General features: G+C 34.6%; 1 protein-coding gene across 2 annotated transcripts in view; it reads left to right on the forward strand.

The window, feature by feature from the left end:
* The window catches only part of LOC142354270 (uncharacterized), a 576,654-nt gene that overhangs the window by 545,326 nt on the left and 12,999 nt on the right, over nucleotides 1-18,329 (forward strand). For both annotated transcript variants that reach the window (XM_075406531.1, XM_075406532.1), the window contains exon 2: nucleotides 16,549-16,764. In XM_075406531.1, the coding sequence (XP_075262646.1) occupies nucleotides 16,558-16,764 (207 nt within the window). In that variant the 5' untranslated portion in view covers nucleotides 16,549-16,557. The remainder of the gene's footprint in view (nucleotides 1-16,548; nucleotides 16,765-18,329) is intronic.

Here is an 18,329-nt window from a genome sequence, read left to right on the forward strand (position 1 = left end):
TTTAATCGTTTGTACGTATGGACGTTTTTTTTGGTTAATTGCACTCTGAACCTCCTCGATTCAAATTTGTTTCCACAATTTCCTTTTCCCTGTTTTTTTTTTCAATTTTTGATTACTGGACAGAAATGGAGTCTTTAAGTGCTTTCGACAACTCCCAATTAAAAGTTAGTTTTTTTGAACAAAAAGGGTTTATTAATGTTTTTTGTTTAATTTTGTATATAAATAAGTTTGAAAGAATGCTTTTTTTGATTTGAGGATAATTTTTTGTTTGCCTCGATTAATTTAAGTTTTTTCGTTATAAAATAATTTTTTTCGGTTCCATTAACCTTCCTCAAAATTTCCAATTTTTTTCTTGAAGTAATTATATCGTTTATCCATTATAACACAGCTTTTGTAAAATATGCACAAATTTCACGTTCTAGTTAGAACGCTACGTTTTTTGTAGTTGTTTTTTGATGAATCATCAACAAGGTTTTTTGCGTTCAGTTCTAAAATTTCTTAAACCACAGAAATATTTTTTTATTCTTATTGCCAGCTCTGAGGAGGTGAAGAACGGAGTCCCAAATAATTGATAATGCTCCCATTTTTTGTTTTTTTTTGTATTATCTTTGATTTTATATTATATATCATTTGTATTATTTCTGATTTTTTATTATTTCCGATTTTTCAAAAAAAAGAAACGCCCTCGTCTATCTTTGTCAAATTTCAGTTTTAGGATCAGAGTTTTTGACTACTTTTATGTGTCATTAGAGTTTTTTGTTTTTCTGAAACGCTTATTTTGTTCCTAATTTTAACACCTCGACTTTGATAATAAATGATTCCATCAACCAACAAACAAATTTCCGAAGAAGTTTTAATTTCGTGGCGATCAAAATTTTCAAATCAAGACGGAGTAGTAAGCACAGATCTAGACCTAGTTTGCTTCTATGGACCACTAAAGGTTTCGTTGTGCTGTCCAACTTAAATCATTATATAATGAATATTTTGGAAACGCATATGAAATTAAGCAGTAGCTAGATTCAATATTGCCATATAGTCATGAAACTAATTTTAGATCAATTTATCCAAGTGTAGAATTTGTAATCAAACAATGCACAACGTCTTTTTGTTGAAAAATTACCAATTTACAACCGTTATCTACATTATTTGCGTTCTTTTTCAAGTATGTATTTCGGAATTAAAATTTTATTCCATATGTTGAAGCAAAATAAACATTCTAAATTGGTCATTTTCAAGGCAAATATGATCTCATAGGTGGATTATTGAAAAATCAAAATAGCTTTTTGAATAAAATTGTGTTGAACTGTGATAAACGATTTAAAGCTTTTTTTCATCAAGTAAAAATTTGGTTTCGTTTATCTACCTCTCGTCTCAAAAACACGCCGCCGGATTGTCCTTTTTGAACGCCTTTTTCTAGTTATTTGCATTAGAAAATAACTCAATTCTAAATTGTTTTCACAATTTTTATGATGTCCGTTTTTGTTCATTTTTAGTTATTGGATAGAATAGAGACTTTCCAAAACTACTCTTACTTTCAAAGTTAGTTTTTTTGACAAAAAAAAATTTTAATAATTAAAATTGTTTTTGTTTGATTGGAAATTGGAATAAATATTAAGAAATGCTTGATTGATTTGATGATAGTATTTTGCTGTTTCGAGTATCTTAATTTTTTTTGATAAAATCTAATTTACTGGTTTAGTTAAAAAATACGTAACGTTTCCAATATCTTTTTGAATTTGTACTTTGTTAAATATGCACACATTTTTTGTTAAATATGCACAAATTAAACGTTCTACTTTGATTGACAAACTGTCCTTTTTTTGAAATATCTTTTTCATTAAAATTTTTTTTTAATGTAAATAAAAAACTAAGATTTTTTTAGGCCCTCGTCTAATAGTTTGATATCATATTGTTTTTTCTTATTTCCCTATCATTTGGAAGTCAGTCAATTGACAAATGTGGAAGACCGGAATCTGAACATAAAGTGCAAACATAATTTCTGTGCCAATGGTTCAGCTGATGTTCGCATGGATCATTATGTTTCCAGCTGATTGCTGCCAATTTCATTTCCTGTTCTAGACACTTTTTTGTTCTTAGCTTGAACATCTTGTTTTGGATAATATTTGATTCAATCATCCAATAAAAAAATTTCAGTAGAATTTTGTTAATTTCGAGGCAATCAGAATATTTACATCAAGACGGAGTAGACACAGATTCAGATCTAGTTTTTTCGAAAGTCCACAAGGTTGACCTGGATTTTTTCATTTGTATTGTATTTGGCGGCGCTAAAACCAGATAGTTTTTGCTCAATTTATCCAATCGCAGAAATTGTAATCAAACAACGCATCAAGATCTACAACAAATTTCTACAATAATTACACCCGGTTCCTGTGACCATATGTCAGGTTGCTGGATTAGGTCGATCAAATTTTCAGGCCATTATGATCTCCTGAATGAACTAAATGTTCGCTAGTCAAAGTATGATACTGAATGCAATTGTGACGAACTGCAATAAACAGTTTACATTTTTGTCATCCTGAAAATTTAGATCAAATTTATCGATATCTTTTCCCAAAAATAACGCCGCTGGGTTTCTTAAATAGTTTGTTCGTATGAACGCTTTTTTATAATTGCACTCTGATCCTCCTCGTTTCTAATTTGTTTCCGCAATTTCTTTCTCTCTGTGTTTTTCTTTTCATTTTTGCTTACTGGACAGAAACAGAGAGCTTTTAAGAGTTTTCGACTACTCCCATTTGAAGAGTTCGTTTTTATTTGGACAAAAAGACTTTATTAGGTTAACTTTTTTGTTTGATATCTTATTTAAATAAATATTAAAGAATGTTTGGTTGATTTGAGGAAAACGTTTTGTTTGCTTTGGTTATTCTAAGTTTTTTTTTGTTATAATCTACTTTAATCGTTTCCATAAACAATACTGAAACATTCCATAATTTTTTTCTCGGAATAATTATATCGTTGATCCAATAGAACACCGTTTTAGTTAAATATGCACAAAATTCACGCTCTAATAAGAATTAAAGACTACCATTGTTTTCTATCACGATTGTTTGTTTCAAGTTTCTTTTCCAACAGTCTTGGGGTGGACACATTTTTGGACCTAAATTATATTTTTGTTTTGTTTTCTTAAGCTTTCTTAAATTCTATCTGTTTTGGACTGATAAGTTGTTTCACGGTGTTTGATGGTTCATCCCGTTGTCCAATAGTGGCGCCAACATCGCTTTATTAGTTTTCATTTTAGGAAACACCATTATGAAATTGTGGCACCAGTTCCTGTCTGTTCTATTCTCCATGTGACTCCTGTATAGCCTACGAGATCAACGCTGCCACTAAAAATTTGTGCTATTTGTCCCATTTCGGGTTTAAATACCTTGGCTTAGTTATCTATTGTTCCCACAAGTTCACCTTCTCTGGTCATTTCGATCATTCACTCCATCGGTCGAATTGGAAATTTTTGCCTATTTTTGGTCAATATCATCGGTTCCTTCCTGAAGTGGTTTTCAATCAGTAGCAGTTTGTTTTACATTTCAAACGTTTTTCCAACTCCATGTGTTTTCAAAGCATTTGGCTGATGGAGACTTTTGTTTACGAAAAAAATATTTGTTTTTCAATGCCTTTTTGACATTTTATGCACGAAATATTCGACGGTCAGTTTTCAGCGCCAATTTCATCAACAATATTACAATCTAAACAGAATTCAAATGGCATCACCAGCGTTGAGAACTGCTGGAACAGTTTTTTTCGTCATGAGGAAACACATCCTCCAGTGCTGTCAGTTTATGTTTTTGCTAGCAGACATTATTTCTCTCAGATAAATTGAGCACACTATTTTAATGAGGATGAAAAGCTGTTGTGTTGCTAAAACCCTCTGGTAAAAACTTTATAAAGGCAAATAAGCAGTAATGGTAATCCTATAGGCTTCCTTTAGTAGTTTGAGTTCATAGTAATTTTTGATCTCCTCTGTTGAAAGTAAATCAATGGACAAACTTGCATGGGCGGATTCTCAACATCATTTGTAAACGCACATTACCAAGTCTTACCAATAGAACACCGTTTTCGTTAAATATGCACAAAATTCACGCTCTAATAAGAATTAAAGACTACCATTGTTTTCTATCACGATTGTTTGTTTCAAGTTTCTTTTCCAACAGTCTTGGGGTGGACACATTTTTGGACCTAAATTATATTTTTGTTTTGTTTTCTTAAGCTTTCTTAAATTCTATCTGTTTTGGACTGATAAGTTGTTTCACGGTGTTTGATGGTTCATCCCGTTGTCCAATAATGGCGCCAACATCGCTTTATTAGTTTTCATTTTAGGAAACACCATTATGAAATTGTGGCACCAGTTCCTGTCTGTTCTATTCTCCATGTGACTCCTGTATAGCCTACGAGATCAACGCTGCCACTAAAAATTTGTGCTATTTGTCCCATTTCGGGTTTAAATCCCTTGGCTTAGTTATCTATTGTTCCCACAAGTTCACCTTCTCTGGTCATTTCGATCATTCACTCCATCGGTCGAATTAGAAATTTTTGCCTATTTTTGGTCAATATCATCGATTCCTTCCTGAAGTGGTTTTCAATCAGTAGCAGTTTGTTTTACATTTCAAACGTTTTTCCAACTCCATGTGTTTTCAAAGCATTTGGCTGATGGAGACTTTTGTTTGCGAAAAAAATATTTGTTTTTCAATGCCTTTTTGACATTTTATGCACGAAATATTCGACGGTCAGTTTTCAGCCCCAATTTCATCAACAATATTACAATCTAAACAGAATTCAAATGGCATCACCAGCGTTGAGAACTGCTGGAACAGTTTTTTTCGTCATGAGGAAACACATCCTCCAGTGCTGTCAGTTTATGTTTTTGCTAGCAGACATTATTTCTCTCAGATAAATTGAGCACACTATTTTAATGAGGATGAAAAGCTGTTGTGTTGCTAAAACCCTCTGGTAAAAACTTTATAAAGGCAAATAAGCAGTAATGGTAATCCTATAGGCTTCCTTTAGTAGTTTGAGTTCATAGTAATTTTTGATCTCCTCTGTTGAAAGTAAATCAATGGACAAACTTGCATGAGCGGATTCTCAACATCATTTGTAAACGCACATTACCAAGTCTTCTTAGTAGTTGTGGCAAACACCCAATTTTACTGTTGAAAGCAAGAACATTTTGAAGCAAAAACTGGTCTCAAAACTCAATGCGAGTAACCCTTATTGGTAACAAGCGACCAAAAATGTCAGCAACCAAAGAACTCTAACTAAAAAATTGTCACTGTTAACAGGATTTGATGCAAGTTTTTCAGATTTGTGATGAATATTACTGCTAAATATGCGTTTGTGGTTGGTTGACCAATCCAATTGTGATTACCTTTGTTTGCTCCAAGCTTCTATTCCAAACTGTTATTTTTTCTGTTTTTGTTTTTTAAGTTTTCTTAAAGTCTAATTTTTTTCATTGATAGAGTGTTTCTTAGTGTCTGATGGTTCATCCCGTTGCCCAATATAGGCGCCAACGTTGCTGTTTCTGTTTTCGATCTCGGGACACCATCAAAGAATACTGGTCGGAGTTTTTTCTGTTCCTTTCTCCATGTGACTCTTGTAGAATCTACGAAACCGTCGGTGCTGCTGAAAACTTGGACTATTTGTCCCATTTTGCGTTCACATCTCTTCTTTGAGTTATCTATCATTCCAACAAGATCTCCTTCTTTGAGCACTTAATTTTTTGACTTCATCGGTCGAAACAATCTTTTTTGCCTAATTTTGGTAAATTTCATTGCACCAATTTTGAAGTAGTTTTCAATCAGTAGCAGTTTGTTTCACATTTCAAACGTTTTTGCAACTCCACGTGTTTTCAATTACATTTGGCAGATGGAGTTTTTTTCCAATATAAAAAATTTCGTTTGTCAATTTTTTTTGATATTTTATTTGCAATACGTTCTCTTGCTAGTTTTTTGTCATTTAAGATTAACATATACTACAAACAAATTAAATGGCATCACCAGCGCAACGGACTGCTTCATTAGTTATTTTGAAAGACATCCTCCAGTGATTTCAGATTATTGTTTCACTTGCAGACTCAAAGTCCCTTTGATATGTTGAGCACACAATGATTATGGGATTGGGTATCTATGGTGTCGCTAGAGCCAGCTGCCTCCGCAAATCTGTTGCGTGACAATCTAAAGAGTCGAATGCAAAATATTGTTTTTTTTACAATTACGAAGAGAAGTGAGGACGCTTTCTGTTCTTCCTTATTGAAGTGTGTCATCCGTTGGATGAACTCTTTACTGTGTTGACTCTGCGCGATTCTGAACATTTTTCAAGTTTTCATCAATTTACTCAATTTTTTTATTGAGAATTCGCTGCAGGTTATTTGTTGCGAAAGCATTCTATTTGGCTTGTTACTAACATTAGTACCAGCTGAAACTCAATAACTTGTTCTCGACTGATAAAAGATGAAGATTGTTGGTTTAGCTTCTGCAGCTCTTTCGTCAAAAACGCAATTTGCAATTTTCTTGAAATCAAGTTTCTTCAAGAGCAGTGTTTTCTGGAAACAAGAAACTCGAAGGCAATGTTCCTCTACTAGTCAATGGTTGACCAAACGAATCTACTGGAATAAGACGTTGTTTTCAACCTACGCTTTTTGTAATTGTTGTTTGATTAATCATTCTTCAACGTAAAGAGTTTTGTCTGTGGTCAGGTCTAAATTTTTTCAAAACACGAGTTAGCTCCTGATTCATTGGAAAATGCATTTCAAAAAGCATTATGATTGCTTTGCTACCAGCTGAATGTCATCAATTCGTTCTTGCTAGATAAAGGATAGAGAATATTGTTTCAGCCTTCACATCACCTTCGTTAAAGACTCAATTTACAAGTTTCTTGAAATCATGTTTTTGGAAGGAGCAGTTCCTTTTGATCAGGTGGCTTTAATAGTTTTAAACTTTTTTCAAACTGATATGCGCTCGGCTAACATTATGATCTTATTGCTGTCAACTTCTCTATGTTGTTGCTGATGTCTAAAAGTTTTGCCTTAAAACAAGAAACCTGTAGTCAAACAAAAAACTGATTGCTCTATTAATCGATGTTTGATAAATGAAGCTTCTGAAGTATGACGCTTTTTTAAGCTTTTTTCAAGCGGTTTTTTGTAATTGTATTTTAATGAATCATTGGTCCATACATGGTCTTTTTAATCCGGTTGAAAACTTTTTAAGTCACGGAAAACATGTTTTCCTTCTTAATTTCCCGCTGTGAGGAGGTTGACATTGAAGAATTCGCAAGAGATTTCTAACTATTTTAATACTATAAATGGAACAAAGATAAAGCTAACTGTGATGCTGGTAGTCGATTATTTAATTAATATTCCGGCTCAGCCTTTACTGTATCGTCAACCTGAATCAAAATGAATGGAGGTTAAATAAGATTACTGATTGTTCAAACGATTACCTAATGAAATATACAATTTCAGTTCGGAGAACAACTAAGAAAGTAAATCATTTCTCTGAGCTTTCGACCAAACTGATCATGCAACAATTGTAAGGAAAAAGAGTTTACATCGGAAATGGTTGGAAGTTGTTTAAGATATTCAACAGTTCCACACTGCAAAACGTGCAAAATTTGAAACCGAAGATCGAAATTTTGCCATTTACTCTGGATGTATCTAAACTTCAACACTCGGGTCCCCACTTTTTCATTCAAAAATTACCTTTGTTTCGATGCTTTTCTTTATGCTGTCCGTCTTAAATCATTGTATAATAAATATTTTGCAAACACATACGGATTTAAAGAGGAGCTCGATTCAATAATGCGTTGGGGACGTGAAAATGGTTTTAACTTAATTTATCTGATTATCGCTACATAATTTTTGACATCCAGACGAAATCTGGAAGAACGAAGAACTAAGCACTACTAAAATTAGAAAAGCTAAAGAGATTTTCGTACAAATAAAAGAAACATATGACGTCACTGTTAAACTAAATAGCTATTTAAGATACTAAATAAGACAATTAAGATCGCTGATTTTATTACTCTCAACTATTACATTATGCTAACAGATCTTCTCTTGCTATCAAAATAAGTAAACTATTGTTTGCGTTCATTCGCAGCGAGCCTAATATTGTCGTGCAAAGACGGCGAATTTACCTCTTCGAAGTCAAAAATGAGCCCCAACTGTCAGTTTTTCTCCTTTGAGCTGCATTGAGAGCAAATATCATCGATACGCAGATTAGTTGTGTTCAACCTTTCATATTCAAAAAGGAATCTTAGTTTTTATGTGGGAAAGACATCGTTTTTTAATATCAACAATTCGTGTTTCATAGAATTCATCTATCTCTGTAAAAAATGTCCGTCCTGAACAAAACAAAATTGATGAAGTCAAACTAATCACATTCGTCTATATTAATTGCCTTATTGGAGCGGTTCTTCAATTTTGTGGAAGTATGGAAAATTTTACTATTATTATAATTATGAATGCGAATAAACTTGTATACTGAATTTTTAAGTGAAGGTTATGTAAAGAAACATATGGCGTCGCTGTTAAGCTAAATCGCTATAAGAACGCACTAACTCTAATATTAACAAATGAATCTAACTGTTTTACGCTTCCAAAACTTGAGATGCTACCGTAAGAAAAATCCCAATTCAAATTCAAGAAGCGGATCCTGCAATGTAACGACTACTGCGAACAATAAAGATCACTGATTTTATCATTCTGAACTATTACATTATGCTAACAGATCTTCACTTGCTATCAAAATAAGTAAACTATTGCTTGCGTTCATTCGCAGCGTTTCCCAGCAGTTAGTTTTTTTTCTTTTGAGCTGCATAGAGAGCAAATATTATCAATACAATGTTTAACTATTTTCATCCTGTCGGCTTCAAAACTCGAATCTTAGATTTTATTTGGAAAAAACATCGTTTTTCGATATCAACAATTCGTGTTTCCTTAGGATTCATCTGTCTCTGCAAAAATGTTGGTCCTGAGCAGAACGAAATTGATGGATTAAACTAATCAGATTCGTCTATATTAATTGCCTTATAGTATTAATTTTTTACTTTTGTGGAATTATTAAAAATATTACCAATTTTACAATTATAATTGAAAATAAACTTGTATAATGAATTTTTAAGTGAAGATTAAATTGCTAGCTTCTACCGGATATTTCTTAATTAGTTCAAAGCGTTTTTTTCAGCTTAACACTAACTGTTCAACTTCAATTCGATGTAAAAGGATTTTTCTGAATCTACCACAAATTTATTGACTCTCGAGAAATGCCGCAATGTCTAGGCCACTACGTATACTGAGAGTTTTTAGGTATGTAATGAGAAAACAGCTCAAATTGAATTCAAATGATTGTCGCATAATTAACGTCAAGCTGATAAAATATCTGAAATTCAGGCAACAACTGATAAAACTATAAATGTTTGAGAATTAAGACAGGATGTTTGTTTTAGCACAATCAAATATTTCTGCTTGAACCACCAATATCGCTGGTTTTAAAATTTGGCTCAATTTTCAAGAAAATCTGGCATTCTGGAAGCCGGCATTGCAAAGGTATAGCACTTGAAATTCTTGCAGGCGAGTGTTCAAAAATTGATTTAGGTGACTTTGCTCGGAGTCACTGAGAATTTTTGACGTTTATAAAGAACTGCGTTTATCAAGTTGATTATCATGATTTTGCGCGAGTAACACAAATTTTGACTGTACCGAGCTTAGATTGCAACAAAGCTTCAGTTTATCGAATTGCAAGAACAAAAATTCTTATATCACGTCAGGGCTGAGACCAATGTTGGGTCTATGAACACTGAAACCATCGAGAACTGTGAAGAAGCTTGGAATCACTATGTATGACAGCCTCATCTGGAAGAATGTAAGACTGCAAATTAGTGAAGCCAATAAATTTCTTTACCGAATTAAAAAGAACACCTGACGGTCACTGTAAAACTAAATCCCTATAAGATTTTGATTACTCCAATCTTAACATATGCATCTAATACAAACGTAACTTCCTTTCAACCTGTCGGGGCCGCAAAAATTGTATCTTTGTGTGGAAGAAGGTCAAGATTCTTTTTAGTGTCAAAATTTTGTATTTCATAGCATTTATCTGTTCCTGCGAAAAATTCCAACTCCGTAATGAGATAAACTCAAAAAATGTAAACTAAAGTGATAAATATAACTTAGTTATCTTGCGGAAGCAGTCCTTCACTTTTGTGTAAATAATAATAATAGTATTAATAATTTTTTTTGTGAAATAACTTGTGTATAAAACTTGTATAAAATATTATCGTACAGTAGTTTTAACTGAAGCTCAAATTACTAGCTTCTACTGGAGGTTTAGTTATCAGTTCAAAACGTAATTGTTTTTGGGGCCCAAAGGTAATTGCCGAACTTGAAACAAAAGTAAGACAAGATTCTTATCCTTTTAAACAAAAGTCCGTCTTCTTTGCTAGTAACATTGTACCAGCTAACTCTAAACAGATTTTTCTGACTGCAGAAGTACAAATTTTCCACCGTTAAGATTGCAATTTCCAATCTTCTTGACTTCACATTTTGTGAACGAGAAGTTTCTCTCTGATTTGATTATGGTGACATTGATTTTTTGGTTAGATTTGCAATTTCATTTTATCTGAACGGCTTATTGCTGTAAAATCCTGTATATGTTTTCGTTGAATTCTGTACGTGTTGTCTTGTAACAATAAACGTGCAGGCAATGTTCTTCTACTAGTCAAAGACTGACCAACGAAGCTACTGGAATGGAATACTATCGTTAGTGTTCTGTTTTGAAATTGTTTCTTTTTGAGTCATGTGTCCGTAATAGATTTATTGCCGCCATGTCTGTAATTTCTGAATCCCGCCAAATGTCTCTAGAAAAATTATGTTCTTTAAATCTATCTTAAAAATTATATATCTTAAACTCATAGTCTTCAGTCTTTGATTAATAACATTGAAGATGTCCAGAAGCTCTCAATTATGACTGAAATGCCCTCTTCTCGATATATTTAATTTTTTTTTATGAGAAATTTTGAAAAATTTTTTGCGTTCAATCCCTAGGTTTGATATCACTTCCTCTAGTTGAACTGGCCAATTAGCCACTTGCCAGTTTGTCTTTTCTAATGCATTACTCATCTAATTTACGTTTTGATTGCTTTGATCGGTGTGTTTTTAAATTTTTTCAGCCGCAACGACCATAACGACCGTAGCGGTAGACAAGATACTTTTTGTCTCAATGTTTCATATTTTGTGAAGTAGAGGCTCCTCCTTGATTTGAATCTGATGCCATTGATAATTTGATTCATCTCAATTTTTATTTGCTTGGCCACCCTTAATGGCTTATTGCTATCAAGTTCTGTACATATGTTCTTGTTGGATTCTGTAAGTGTTGTTTTGACACCAAAACCATGAAGGCAATGTCCGTCTAATTGTCAATGACCTGTAAATTTTCCAATTATCAACTAATTTTCTTAGACGCTTTACGTTTTTAAAAATTGTGTTCAGGCAGTTGAATATTTCAGTACAGGTTTTGTGGTAGATCACTGGTGGTAAGCCGTCTGCACCTCGAGTTTTTTAAGGATCTATGGTCAGAAGAATATTTTGCAGAGTTTATTTAAACACTAAAATGTGTCAACTCTGGGTTTCAGGTTCAATTTTTTTGATATCAATCGAAATTTTGGGCGAAAAGACAGAATGGAAGTACTCAATCAGCATATTGACCATGCCATAGATATTTATGCTTCTTTTGGATTTAAACACAAGTGGCTTTGGGAGACTGTATGACTTGTTCAAGTTTTTCAAGTGCTTAAAAAACATTTGTGTTTCTCTAGTTAGTACGCATAAGATCTTCTTGATAAAGGAGTCTTTCTGTCCCCATAGCTTCAGTCACCACAACTTCTATGGTCTCTACGTGTCCTTTGCGGTAGCTCGTGGGCTTTGTGATAAGTAGTTGCTGTTGGGTTTGTAATCTTTTCACAAGATTAGAAGTACTATCCTTTATTTACGGTAGGAGACTCTGACGATGTCGTGTTCTACGAGGAACGTTAGGGTCTATTAGTTCTTCAAAATACTGGTATAGTTCTGCACTCATTTAATTAATATTTGTGTGGCATACAGGTTGTAAACGTTTGGTTATGATCATTTTGCACATTTCATCAAAATTTGCAATTCCGGAGCTTTTAAAAGTCTCGTGCGGTGATTTATTTTCAGAATGCAGAACCTTAACTGTCAACATAATTAACTGTTGTAAATTTTCTCAACAGCTTCAAATTTTTCTGTATGAACATGACAGTTTTTATACAGAGCAGCAACGAGAATGATTTTCGAGCAGGTAGGAAAATCTATGGCTTGAACTAGGAGGTTACTTTCTATCAGATCGAATAGCTCTTGTTTTTCATTTTCTCCCTTTGACGTGCTAAGATCTTCTTTGACCCCTTGCAATTTAGAAGTTTTTGCGATGTTGTAACCAGACTTTCTATGATTTCTTTGCCTCTCAGATTTTGTAGAACTATTGGGGTTGGTACTTGAATCCGTAGCAGACGCGTACGTTTTCTCTATTTTTTCATAGGTTTTCTTGAGCTGATCATTCACTTTTTGATCAACTATTTCTTTGAGTTTTTCTTCATGTTTTTGAAGTTCTTCTCCTATTCGACAACTGATTGTGCTCTGCAGCGTGTGACGTTATCACGCTCTTTGTTATCAATATAAGTGTTACAGAGAAGCATGCCGCTAACACCTAGCTCTCAATTACCAGCGATTGCAGTTTGAGAGAAGTGTGCATTCAGCAATCATATGAAAAAGCGCATTACAGGAGACGCAATAGAATGGATTATCGTTTGCTGATATTTGCGTTTAGCAAGACCTACAAAGCTTATCCATTTTCGACTCCTAATTGCCTAGTCCGGTGGCGACCTAAGATTGCCTTTGGACAAAGCGTGCTAAAGGTGCCTCTGAATATTTTCGTTAGTGTTCTTTTTTGTTATTGTAGTTTTTTGAGTCAAAGAAGATTAAAGGAAAGTACTTTATTGCGGTCATTTCTGTAACCTCTAAATTACGGCAAAAATCTTTAATCAAAATATCTTTTTAAAAATTTCATATTGCTCCAGTCTTTGTTTAATAATACTGGAACGCTCCAGAAATTTTTGGAAAGCTTCAAATAACTGTTATCGAAGAGCTCCAAATGAGCTAGATTTCATAAAATCTCAAAATGATAATCTTGCAAAGCTCCAAATTACCTAAAAGCTCTCTTCTTGAGAGATTATTTTTTTGATGAGAAATTTAAAAAACTTTTGAGTTCAATCTGAAGGTTCCATATCTATTCCTCTAGTTGAATTGGCAACTTTACCACTTGCAAGTTTGTCTTCTCTAATGATTTTTTTTCATCGAATTGATGTCTTCGTTGCTTTGATTGATGTCTTTTTCAATTTTGCAGCCGATCTTGTGATGGAAAGAATTTTTTTGTCTCAAAGTTCCAGCTGACATTCGCATGAATCGTTATGTTTCCAATTGATATTTGCTAATTTCAGCTCTAGGTGCTATTTTCGGTGTTTTGTTCGATCTTGTTGATACTGATAATAACTCTTTCTATTGGTAAGGGGAAAAAATGATGAAGCTTCTTATCAATGTTAACAAATCACTGTGGTTCGCTGCTGCTTTTTGTTTTTTTTTGGGTATTTGTTGTTATCTGGAGAAACTACTGAGCTCAACTATAATGAAACAATTGAGAACGTAATCAATATCCTAGGCATTGGGCAGGAAAATATTCTAAGCATGTCCATGATACAATTAACCAGCTGCAAATCAAAAAGGAAAGAAAAGGATATAACGCAGGCTTAGCCATTAAACAACAGAAAAATACTGCTAAAAAACAATTTGTATTGCAGTACAGAGGCAACATTTCTAAAAATTTGTAAAGGAGCCGAACAAAATTCATCCTGTACAGACAATTTTCACCACTCAGAAACTTAATATCTTTTTACCAACCCTTAAGTCTAGCTTTGATAAAGATCTCAAATCCCAAGTGGTCTACGAACTCACTTGTAATGGATGCAAATCCATTTATGTAGTGCGGACATGCCGACATATTACCTCAAGGGTTGCAGAGCATGCCACGGCGGATTCACCGCTGGGAATACATGCAATTGAGTGCAACTGTGATGAAAGAGCTTTCCAGTGGAAGATATAAAACCGGTGCTGCGAGCAATCTAACTAGTGACACTTGAGGCGCTCTATATAAGACCACTGAAACCGGCCATCAACACGCGCTGTCAACGCCGAATACGAGAACTGACACTAAAAGCTGAGTTTGGAGATGAAATTTCAACTTGAAGGAAACACACGTTACAAAACAAAAATCTCAACTTTACAATTGAACAAAACGCAGTAAGTGTACGGTAATTTATGCATGGATTTTTAATAAAAAACATTTCGATATGCATCTGCTACATCAAATCGAAAAGAAATATATATTGAGATGTAGAATTTTGTAGATACGACTGTAGATATGTAAAAATTCGTTTTTAATTTCCATGAATGAGTGGATTTTAGTGATTTGCATAATATTTTCTGGCTTTTCATTTTAGACTTTTGTATACTTTACAACCTGACGTTGAACTCAAGAGTTCGAAAACGTTTTTAAAAATGTTTTTAATTGACGATCCTTTTTTAAATCACAAATGTTTTAGTTGGTTCGTCGAAAGCACTTTGATCCTGCTGTCTTGTTTTTGAACCGTCATGTGTTACTAATTTTGCCAGGTTGATATTTCCGACGAGATTTTATGATATTATTTTTATACTAAAAGTTATTTTGGCAGCACTATTATTTAGGAAATCTTTTAAATAATCACTTTTCACTACTTTAAAGTAGAAGAAAACATTCAATGGGATATTGCGTCTTTGGATACCACAAACCTTCCATCAAAACAAGAGCTCATTTTCTGCGCCAAACGAAGCTGAGGTTTGGCGGGGACGAGTCACCCACATCCCCGCACTGCGGCGAAGACGAAGACAATAGCCTTCACTGGCTGATCCGATGCCCGCGATGGGACATGGAAAGATTCGAGACCTTTGGACAACAACCCAACGAAGACACCATTCAAACAAACCCCCGAAGACGTACTCAAATTCTACCATGCAGTGGCCGCAAAACCCTCCAATCAGTGAATGGAGTCCACACACACATTTAAAAAATTGATGAAATGTGAAGTGGATTCTCAATTGCTAATTGATTTCAGATGAGGTCCCTGAAAAAACTGAACTCTGATTAGATTCTTACGAGACCGTTAAAATAAAACGTACAAGCTTAGAAATTGTTAACGAATAAGAAAGCTTTTTTTATTATAGTAAATGGATCTTTTCCGTTTGTGCCCCCCCCCCCCAGTACGTTAAACTCCCCTAGTTGCAGAGCACGTAACGTTACGTTACATAGCAAATCTTTATGGAAAAATGTGGCACGTATGTTTGGGGGCTGAAAATAATATTCACTTTAAGTCGGCGGGGGGGGGGGGGGGGGCAAGAACCGAAAAGATCGAAAAGCTCAACTAACGTATTAACTTTCACGATTTTTACAATCTAGCAGAAACAGCACAATCTGGGAAACTAAGAGGGTAAAAATGCAGGAAGGTCTTAGTTGACTTTTATTCATCATGGTAGCGGGAATGCTGCAAACGAGGGGCGGTTTCCAAGGAAAGTCATGTAAGCGATTTATGCAAAAAGGAATCATGCAAAGACAAATGTTAAGTACGAAGCATGAGGTAGTTTGGATTTGGTCACTTTGTACTGAGAAGTTAACAAAGTAGGAGCCGCGTGAAAAGAAATTATTCATGAGTTATCTGTATCTTGCAATGAGTGATGTTTTTTGTCTTCAATTTATAATTAATCCAAAATCTAAAATTTACTGGAGACAGCCGACTATCACAAATTATCACACTTCCAGCTGACTAAAAAAAGCGTGATATCTTAAAACTGACAACTGTTTCCGTTAGTCGAACTATCCACGCCGCCAGCTACTTAGTAGTAGTAGTACAAGCTTCGGGCTTTCGCCCGTGGGTTGTTAATCCAAGTGTGTATCCGTCTATTTCAGTTTATCTTTTTTCCAGTTGTTACATGTTCCACATTTGCACACTATTTGCCATGTGCACTTGTTCAGTTGATTGAAACTTTATGTGAAGTAATCCCAGTAAATGTTGGTGGTTGTTTGCTATCAACGTCATTGTCTTAAAGACAGCGTTTAATACTTTTTTAGAATTTGGATAGTTTTCTTAGAGGCAAAATATTTTCTTTCAGCTACCTTCAGCTGTGTACATATTTTCTTAAATGTCGCTGTGTAAACTGCAAATCGTAACATACTCTTTTTGCTGTGTAAATGTACTGTCGTGTCTTTCTTTATTACTATGCATACCTCTTGTTGGAATTTAAGTCTTGTACTACTATTCAAACTCTTTTCACAACGAGGAATTTAATATTGTGCTTGCCCACCTTTATATAAAATACCTATAAAATACCCCTAAAATGGCCGAAGGTCTTAGTTGACTTTTATTCATCATGGTAGCGTGGATTTCAGTTAGAGCATGGCAGATGACTGTGCTCCAATCAATAGTTTTACATCCCCATGTCCATCTGGATCGCGATACACTACTTCAACGCCGCCGTCATCAAGTAGAACTTCTGCATCAGAATGCGATGTCGTGAATCCTTTCGATGAGGATCTACCTGACAGGTTGCGCCACTCAGTTTTCTCTCCTTCTTTTGGCGGTGGGGGACCAATAGAAGCAAATGTAAGTAAACGCTCTTTCTGTATTTTTAGTATGTATGGGTAAAGCATGATGCTTGGAAGCCAATTCCCAGGAACACAGGAAGAAATAAAAAATGTAAATTACAATATATATACGTAATATGAAGAGAAACATAAAATACTTACGCTCAAGTATTTGTCCAATGCAAAGAAAGAATATAGGTTAATACAGAACTATCAAAAAATGAGTGGGGGTCATTCAAAACTTGAGCGTAAGCTTAAGAAGAAAAAAACATTAGAAACTGTTCAGCCGTCCCTCATGAACAATGACAAAATTTTCCGTTGTTTCCTCTTTTTTCGCAACGACCGACATCCTCTGAAGCAGAGGAAGCAGCTTCGAAGAAGAGTGCAACTGATCTTGTTCGGAAATGACATCAGCTATTATACGTAATGAATTTGACATTCCGTTAAATTTTAAAACCCTGGAAGACGAGAGGACAAGGCATTACTGTAAAGGTGAACTGAAAATTGAAAATAACCCACTAGTCAAATCCGATGAAAACTTCTTCCACCGAACGAAATAACTGTAGAACGTTGTAAATAGAAATATTCAAAAATTTGGAGGCAAATTAAACAAATACACTATCACAAAAGCATACTGGCACTTTTTCACAACTCAATTCAGCCTAACAAACAAATGCTCTTGGCGTATAATTTGCAGATGTGACAATTGTAACAATTGGAAAAAACTTGACAACTGAAACTGGACTGACAAAGGGCACAAATTGAAGCCCCGGAAAATATACCCGAATTCTCTACTACTATTACTGTTTCTTGCGCTTTTAGCTGACCTTCTGAGCTCTTCTAGCTGTAGGTACCACGCTGCCAGTGAAGGAAAAAAACTTGCGGGTTAAATGTGCTATGCTCTACGTCAATCAAGCGTTGTTCGTATTTTGCTTTTTTTTACTGACTCATTATACTTGTAAGCATCTGGCAAGATTTTCGGAGATTTTGCCAGGGGTTAAAGATCTTAACATCGAAAAACATATTCGGACAAAGGAGTTCTCCCATAGACATGTGGCTTTGATGTCAAGTCTTGCATCATCATCATCAGTGGTGTTTTTTATTCGAGAACATCTCGCCTTTGAGCGGCTGTAGATGAGGCCATATATCGTCTAAGAGACTGGCAACAGTGTCTCTGTAATGATCGCTACGCAAATGTATATAGCCAATGCGCAACGAAGTGCATGTGTCACGGAGAAAGTTTTATCGCAGGCACATTTGAGGTTACATTTTTAATGTTTCATCCATATCTCAGACATAAACCATCACCTCTTGTTTTCTTAGATGAAAATGATCTAAGCGGAAGAGCGTTAAGCCAATACGAATCTTTTTGAGAAGCTAGTGTTAGAAGTTGTTTCTGAGATTCAGACGCTTTTTCCAGATTTTTTGTTCGATTTTGCTCTCTGTGAACTCTTGCTGCCCTCCTTTAATTGCACTCAGACCATCCTTGTTCAGGTAGTCTGACATTTGGATTGAGCACGGATGACCGCTACAGAAATCAATAGGCAGTTGAAAATTCAAGCCTCCCAAGCACAGGGGTAATGA

Source organism: Convolutriloba macropyga, chromosome 15 (genome assembly GCF_964194025.1).
Source record: "Convolutriloba macropyga chromosome 15, txConMacr16.3, whole genome shotgun sequence".
NCBI classification, from domain to species: Eukaryota; Metazoa; Xenacoelomorpha; order Acoela; family Convolutidae; genus Convolutriloba; species Convolutriloba macropyga.